The 8233-nt window shown below is 54.0% G+C and overlaps 1 protein-coding gene across 1 annotated transcript in view; it reads left to right on the top strand.

Moving 5' to 3' along the window:
- Positions 1 to 4: 4 nt before the first annotated feature.
- PKDCC (protein kinase domain containing, cytoplasmic) overlaps positions 5 to 8233 on the top strand; it is a gene marked incomplete at its 5' end in the record, with an annotated part of 12893 nt that continues 4664 nt past the window's right edge. Inside the window, 6 exons of the mRNA XM_011361424.1 lie at positions 5 to 274; positions 4445 to 4567; positions 5227 to 5498; positions 6129 to 6208; positions 6476 to 6583; positions 8176 to 8230. Of these exons, the coding sequence (XP_011359726.1) occupies positions 5 to 274; positions 4445 to 4567; positions 5227 to 5498; positions 6129 to 6208; positions 6476 to 6583; positions 8176 to 8230 (908 nt within the window). The remainder of the gene's footprint in view (positions 275 to 4444; positions 4568 to 5226; positions 5499 to 6128; positions 6209 to 6475; positions 6584 to 8175; positions 8231 to 8233) is intronic.

The following is an 8233-nucleotide window of genomic DNA, read 5'->3' as shown; positions in this document are numbered from 1 at the left end:
TTCCCCCGGCCCGGGCCCGCGCCTGGGCTGCGCCGCGCTCCGCAACGTGTCCGGCGCCCAGTACGTGGGCTCCGGCTACACCAAGGCCGTGTACCGGGTCCGCCTGCCCGGCGGCGCCGCGGTGGCGCTCAAGGCGGTGGACTTCAGTGGCCACGATCTGGGCAGCTGCGTGCGGGAGTTCGGGGCGCGGAGGGGCTGCTATCGGCTGGCGGCCCACAAGCTGCTCAAGGAGATGGTGCTGCTGGAGCGTCTGCGGCACCCCAACGTGCTGCAGGTACGAGGGTGGGGGTGTGGGGATGAGAGTGCTGGCTGGACTTGCCCAGAGCCGGTCACTCTGGCTGGAAGAGAACCCTTAGTCTTATAGGTAAAGAAATGGAGCCGCAATGACTGTGCCAGGTTAAGCTAGGGACAGCCCCCAGATCATGGCTGCTTCCTACTACCCCACCCTACCTCTTACTTCTGAGTGGGCTTACCTTTACGGAGAGACTCCTGGGTTTCTCAACTTGCACACAATATCCCTTGACAACGAGGCCAGAGCAGAGAGCCCCCAAACTCGTGAGGTGGGAGTCCGTGAGGACTTAGGACCCTACTTCTGGCTATAGCTAGAGTGTTTAGCACCAGGGACAATGCCCCTAAGCCAAGATGCCGGACAGCGGTCATCCTTGAGTCAGGATCCCAACTGCAGTGATATGACCCCCCTTTCTTGATGGAATCTGAACCCCACTTCTCTCAACTTCCAGTGACTTATCTGGCTTCGAAGACGGGGTGTGACAGCAATGGAGTTGTGAAGGGCTAGAAAGAGACCCTGGGTCTGACTTGATTCCCAGAGAATATCCCCACCCCCTACCTACCCAGAAACCAGTGGAGGAACTGGAGGGGATTGGATAGTAAGCCAGAAAATGCATAGACCTTCCCAGAAGTGACCCTGGGTTTCTCCAGGCCTTAAAGTGGGGCCTTGAACCGTTGGGGAAACCTCAGGGTCTTAGCTCAGTGCTCAGAGGACAGGCTGAGGGCCTGAGAGTCTGAAAGTCACATTATCTGAGGAAATGTGGCCAAGATTGAGAAATGTGGAAGATTGAGAAGGCCAGATGCCCACGTTCCTACTAAATGAGACTCTGTCTCTCCTGTTCACTGGGGTGCAGAGGGGAAAGATGAGACCCCCACCTTGTCCCCTCCAGGCTAGACTAAGAGAGTGGGCCTCTCACAGTCCCAGCACTGCCCTAACACACCCACTTCCTCCTCTCCTCCAGCTCTCTGTCCTTGAGTCGGCCCTAGGATTAGACAAACCGTTCCCCTTGCAAATGTCTGAGCAGTCTGAGGAGGGAACTCCTGACTTCTTGGCCTGTGAACATAGGGTGTGTGCAAACTCCCCAGTGGAGGAATCTTGCCCACACCTTCCACCTCCCAGCCCATTCAAGTTAGCCTTTCTGCACCGGAACTGGAAAGAAACCCAGGAGTCCCTCCCGTCTTTCCTCAGGAGGATGGACCCCAGACCTGAGTGATCATTGCAGAATATGAGAGAGAGGCCAGAGAGCTAGGTATAGTCCTGCTGGTTCCTGGTCTCCACAGACTACCCCAGCCCTGGTCAGACACCTGTAACCAGGTTCTGGGCCCTGAACAGTTGCAGGAGGTCAGGCAGAGCCAATGGCTGTGGGTGGCTGTGCCTGTTTGCATGGCTGACACTGTGTCTGAGCTTCAGGGAGTGAGAGGCTGGTTACGTGGCCATTCTAACTGGGAAAATCTTGTTCTCTTTGCTTCCCTGGGGCTGTTGGAAATCCCCAGCTTTTTGGAAACCCTGGGTGTCAGCCAGGTTCTAAGGCAGTGGAGAAGGTCTTAAGTGACTTAGCAGGACATTAAGTGTTAATTGACTCAAGACCCCCACTCCCTTTGGACAGATTTGAGGTTTGATGTTTCTTGCAGCCAGCTAACTGCCCCCATAGACATCACAGAATGGTCTTCCACTTTAATGTTAGGCCCCCAGCCCGATGCTTAAGGCGCCAAAGAGAAAGATTACAACTGAATAGTTTTCACCCATTCCGTTACTAGACCAAGACTAGTTTTGTCTAGGATTGGCTGTGTGACTTTCGTAGGGTCAGAAACTAAGGTTAATTGTCCTAGGGCACCAGTGTTATAAAGTGAGTAAGGTCCCAGGTCCTTATTGTTGTGGGAAAGATGAAAAACTACCATTATAGGGAGGCAGGGGTCCCTTAGTGTGAGTTTAGGGACTGCTTTAGGGGTAGATCTCTCCCCCCGTTTATTCTCTGCTTCCCAGGCCAGTGTCTTTTTGGCCTCTTCAGCAATGCCACCTCTGCTTCCAGGAAAGCCTGCCATGGGGATTCTTGCTCAGGAGGCTTCACTGAGGGTGTGCAGGGAAATAAAAATAATGTTTTAATACCTCTTCATCATTTTAAAATTTCAAAACCGTTTGACTGTTGGCTGAACTGGGGAAGAGCCAGAAAACTATCTTAGAGTTCCCACTCCCTCAGGCCACCGGAGGTCCCCTCCCCCTCTCTGGTAGCCCCAAAGTTGGTGCTGTGGATTCTAATAGAAAATGCCCAGGATAACATGTTCCACTAGGCACCTTCCAGCCCTTGCTCTGGTCTCCAGGGACTACCTGGGTGAGCTCTCTCTATCCATCTTCTGTGACCCCTCTCAAACTCACCCTTGATACACACACACTTACACACTCACACATTCGCTCCCTCACTTTATAGATGCCTCTGTAGCCCAGGGTCAAAGGGCACAGGGGTCTTACCTCCTCCCCAACACCTCTGTTGTGCCAGGGCCTCAGGCCTCAGATGGGGCCCCAGGCCTCCTTGGGCACAGATTCTGGCCCTACTAGAGTATATTTCTTCTTCCAAATGAACAAAAGATGAGACTGAAATGCTCAGCCTCACGCTTCTTGGGGGGGTTAATGATGTCTTTTTATTTTTTCCTGAGGGGTGTTGATTAATACCTCGTTAACAGCGCATTTAACGACCTCCGGGTGTTTAATAACCTTCAGAAGTTTCCCACAAAGGCTCAGACTCTGGGCAAGAAAATGAGAACCAGGCCCCGGGGCTGCTCCCTTTACCTTCCCCCGCCCTACCAGGGTCTGGGGCCTCCCTGGGCTGATGGGGGGCGGGGGAGAGGGAAGAAGAAGGTGCCTGGGACTGCCACCAGATCCCTCAAGTCACAGCCCTAGTGATCTGATGTTGGACTCTGGGCGATGTCTGCCCTTGTACCAGCAGGACTGGGACAGCTGGGTCCAGGCACTGGGAGCTGAAAGAGCACTCTTGGAATGCAAGGGGGCATGTGAGAGCCTGGAGTGTAGCTGGGAAGGGTGTGAATGGTGGCACGAAGGGGACAATATGCAGGGGCATCTAGTCCATGGGCTCGGCTCCCCTTATCTCTCCCCATCATGCAGCTCTCCCTTCACCCTACTCTGGCCTGGACAACTCGCCTTTGTGTTCCTACCCCACAGGGTGCTGGTTGCTTTGAGCACAGTCTGACCCTAGCTCATGTACAGTATGGTGAGAGAGGCCAGGAGAAGTAGGGTTTTCTGCGGATGCTGGTTTAGGTGTTAGTGACAGAATCAGGCTGTGCTTCCCAGAAGCCCCTGACCAGCTTAGCTGTACCAAGACCCTCCCCAGATCATGTGACGTGGGCAGGCCCTTGTGACCAGGCCCCCAAATAACTGACCTTCCTCAGGAGCCATCCTTACTACCACCCCCATTGATGTGTGTGGCCCTCGCCCACCAGCGTGTGCAGAGAATATCCAAAGATGTGCCCCTTATATTCTTTGTTCTCCTCAATGCTTGTTACCAAGTCCCAAGGGAGTTTGCTCCTCCTCACAGAAGACCCGAACAGAGAAAAAAAATGAAGCTTCCAGAAAGTGAAAATGATGAGGAATAGACAAGGATTGGAGCAGGGGAGGAGGTATAATAACCATTTGCTGGCTAGTCGATTAGCAAATGGTATTTTGGGAAAGAACCAGGCTACAAAATTAGAGTGACATAAATTTGAATCCTAGCTTCTGTGTTTATTAACTGTGTGAACTTGTGCAAGTAATTTAACTTCTCTGAGTTGATTTTTCTCACCTGTAAATTGTAGATAGTAATGGTACCTACTATGCTCATTTGAGATTATTACAAGAATTGAGTTATGCATATAAAACATTTAGCACAATGCCTGGCTCATGGTTAACACACAGTGGCCAGACCAGCCCATTTACCTGGTTGGCAAGAGGTAAGGGGCTGATATACTCAGCAGGAACTCTGTACAGGGCAGAGGGTGGGCTTCCCAGGCAACGCTGCTATTCTCTTCTGGCGGGAGCTGAAGCAAAGGTTTAGGGATGGCCAGGGAGTGGGACTGGGGCCAGAAGGAGGGGGCATATGATAGCTCAGTCCATCCCTGTCCCCACCCCCACCCTGTGACCTAATGACCCACCCTGGGCCTCCCCCAGCTCTATGGCTACTGCTACCAGGACAGCGAAGACATCCCGGACACCCTGACCACCATCACAGAGCTGGGTGCCCCTGTGGAGATGATCCAGCTGCTGCAGACGTCTTGGGAGGACCGATTCCGAGTGAGCAGGAAGGGAGTCGGGCCCGGGGCTCCTTGCTGGGATGGTTCTCCCTTAGAAGGCCAGCCGTTCAGAGCAGCCCTGACTCCTCCTCAGCAGAGGGAGGGTAAGGGAGGGACAGAGCAAAGCTGACTCGGCGATCAGCCAAAGGGTTAAAAAAAGACATAGAGGACCCTGATGTTCTTTAAGCTCCTGCTACGCACACACACACGCACACACACGCACACACCACCTCACCACACACACACACACACACCCACCACCTCACCACACACACGCTCTCACCTGGCTGCAGAAGGGCTAGTGCCTTAAGACTAGAAAAGACCTTAAAGGCCATCTTGACCCTCCCCCTTCTCTTTCCGCACACTAGACCACAGTCAAGATGCAGCTTCAGGGAGGAGATCCATTTTCCCCAGACATCCCTGCTGTCCACTTCCCATTTATTCCATGTTACTTTCAGGGACAGGCAAGCCAAAGGTTAATAGAAAATCACTGGTTTGCTCTATAAGGCCCCTGGCCTCAGCCCTGAATAAGCACTGGGGCCTTTAAGAGAAAGGCCAGCCCCCCTGAGCTAAGTCTAAAGCCCCAAAGAAGGGAGCCCTAGAGTCCTGAGCTCCCTTCCCAGGAGAGAAGCAGTGAGCAGCCTTGTGTCTACCCCTCAGATCTGCCTGAGCCTGGGCCGCCTCCTCCACCACCTGGCCCATTCCCCACTGGGCTCGGTCACTCTGCTGGACTTCCGCCCCCGACAGTTTGTGCTGGTGGATGGGGAGTTGAAGGTGACAGATCTGGATGATGCACGTGTAGAAGAGACACCGTGTACAAGCAGCACTGACTGCATACTCGAGTTTCCAGCCAGGAACTTCACTTTGCCGTGCTCAGCCCAGGGCTGGTGCGAGGGCATGAATGAGAAGCGCAACCTCTACAATGCTTACAGGTGACCTCCACCCCCTACTCAGGAAGGCCAGCAAGGGAGAGTGGGCCTGGGAGGGCATGGCTGGGAGAGAGCTAACATGGGGTCCAGGAGGCTGCCAGAGCTGAAGGCTCAGGCTTGACCAATGGAGTAGCAGGGGCGGGGAAAGCCTTCTACCCAGTCAAGAATGGAACATTCAGGCTCCTGACGATCAGGCTAAAAATAGCCAGCTCCGAGGAGAATCTGGGTGGGGGGTGGCGGCTGGAGGCTTCTTAAAATAGTGTCAGACTCAGTCCAGGCCAGGCCAGTGACACTGGCCTGCCCTGTCCTTCCCTGGCCCTTCACCTTGGGAAGCTCCTCCCTGGATGCTAGCCATGGGTCTGCTCTGACACTGGTCAGTCAGCCAGAGGGCTTAGCAGAGGGGAACACAGACCTCAGATTTCAGTTTCACATAAAGTTAGTTGTAGCCTTAGCGTATGCCCAGACCCCACCCTGAGTCAGTAGACTCCATGGTACACTCTGGGGTTCTGCCTAGTGGTAGACCTCAGGGATCAGGCTCCCTGGCCAGATTAGGGTTCAGGCCCAAGCTGACACAGAGAAAGGATGTGTCCCCAAAGGCTGGACCACTGAGCCCCCGGTTTCTCTCTGCCTCAGGTTTTTCTTCACATACCTCCTGCCCCACAGCGCCCCACCTTCACTACGGCCTCTTCTGGACAGCATTGTCAACGCCACAGGTGAGCTCTCTGAGGACCGTCTGCTTCCCATCACCCCACCCCGCCTCCAGCAGATGTGGGGTCAAGAATGCCCCAGGACAGTGCATCGTCCAGAAACCATCATTTACCAAAGTGCTGTTCTGCGGCAAGCCCCCCTCTCCCCCCGCCCCAGTCCCTGGGTCGTCTGGGCCCAGGCTCCAGAAGGAGAGAGGGAAAGGCAACTGGCTGGCTGCCTAGGGGAGGAGTAGGAGCCCACGGCCCCTCTCATTGCCACACTGCACCCTGCAGGAGAGCTCACCTGGGGAGTGGACGAGACCCTGGCCCAGCTGGAGAAGGTACTGCACTTGTATCGTAGTGGGCAATATCTGCAGAACTCCACAGCAGGCAGCAGAGCAGGTGAGTGGCCCCAGCAGGTCTCAGGGACTGGGGGGTAGGAAGCAGATGGGAGGGTGAGTGAGCCCCCTAACTGGGCTAAATGGCTCATCTTCCCTCTAAGGCTCACTTGGAGTGATGCAGAGACCATTGACTGTGTAGCCTTCACTTGGAGGTCTGATCTCTGGCTAAATATGACAACTATAATTTGACCTAAAACTGGGGGTGGGCACTGACACCTCTTCTCTGGGTGGCTTCAAACCCCACTATGTACTAACTGTGACTCCGAGCAACTTAAACCTTGAGACTCACTTTCCTCATCTGTGAATTGGGTTCAATATTACCTGCCTCACATAATTCTTATGGGGATTAAATACCAAATGAAGTGTGTGAAAACAATTAACCCATTCCTATTCTATAGCTGGAACACAGCTTTTCCTTCTCTTTTCCTTACACTTGTGAGGCTAGGAGGGTGGCTAGAAGTGGAGGGGGGCTCCACACTGAAACCAGTCAAGAAGCCCAGGGGGAGAATTCTAGGCTGTGGTGCTTCTGCTCAGGCCCCAGGGTTTAGCGTGGTTGGCAGGGGCCGAGGGGTGGGCAGCCTCCTCTTTCAAGGAGCTATGGCCATTCTTAGGGGTGGGAGAGCCCTCGTTAGCCCTGTAAATAAAGTTTAACGAGGTGAACAATGGCTGGCTCTGTCCCTGAGGACGCAGTTTATGGGGCTGTAAATCACAGCCAGCCCTGGACTTTGGTCTAGTCCCTGGTAGGAGGAGGCAGGAGGGCGGGGTGACCAGAGGCCCAGGGCTTCTGCATTATCAGTCCAGAATGGGGCTCCCCAGGCAGCAGGAAAGATGGGTGAACAGGCAGTGTGTAGTTGAGCCCTTCCTGATCGAGATTTTGGAGGCTCTTTCTGTGTAATGGGGAGATCTCTCAGATTCTTCCTCCAGCCTCCTCCCCAAACTCTTAAGGTGTGGATTCCCAAAGGGCGATTTTTTAATTTATATTCATTCGCATGCCTCTTAACTTCAAAAATCCCTGACTAACCCCCATCTGAGAGATATGCCTAACCTCTCCCTCCAAGGCCAGGAGGAAGTGGGACCAAGGGGTGCTCTACCCTCTTGCTACTCAAGGTATGGTCGGCAGACCAGCAGCGCCAGAAGCTGCTTAGAAATGCCAATTCCCAGGCCCCACCCCAGACCTTCTGAATCAGAATCTGCATTTTAACAAGATTCCGTGGAGATTCATAGGTACAGTGAAGTTTGAGAAGCCCACTTTAAATGTCCAAACTGTCCTAACCTCAGCAACCAGTCTGGACAGCCAGTGGCTCTGGGTATGCATTTATCCCACACATGTGCCTGCCATGTGTGTTGCCTGAGCCAGCTGCATGCCCTCAGATTTGGGAGATGTGTGTCTCCCAAAAACTAAATCAGCACTGTCTGTACTGAGGGATCAGCCCAGTTTCACTGCTTTCACTGCCTTCATCTCCATGCTAGGGAACTGGGCTGGTTTTCAGCTTTCTCAGAGGAAATGAGTCTTACGGCCCTTTTCAGAAAGCGGCCAAGACCTCACCCCTGGGCACACAGAGTTCTCAGCTGAGCTCCATCCCTGACCCATAGACTACCAGCGCCTCCCCGATAGCACCGTCCCCCAGGAGGACTACCGCTGCTGGCCGTC

Source organism: Pteropus vampyrus, unplaced genomic scaffold (genome assembly GCF_000151845.1).
Source record: "Pteropus vampyrus isolate Shadow unplaced genomic scaffold, Pvam_2.0 Scaffold66, whole genome shotgun sequence".
Taxonomy (NCBI): domain Eukaryota; kingdom Metazoa; phylum Chordata; class Mammalia; order Chiroptera; family Pteropodidae; genus Pteropus; species Pteropus vampyrus.
Note: the sequence above shows the minus strand (reverse complement) of the source record. Positions and strands in the feature narration are given on the sequence as shown.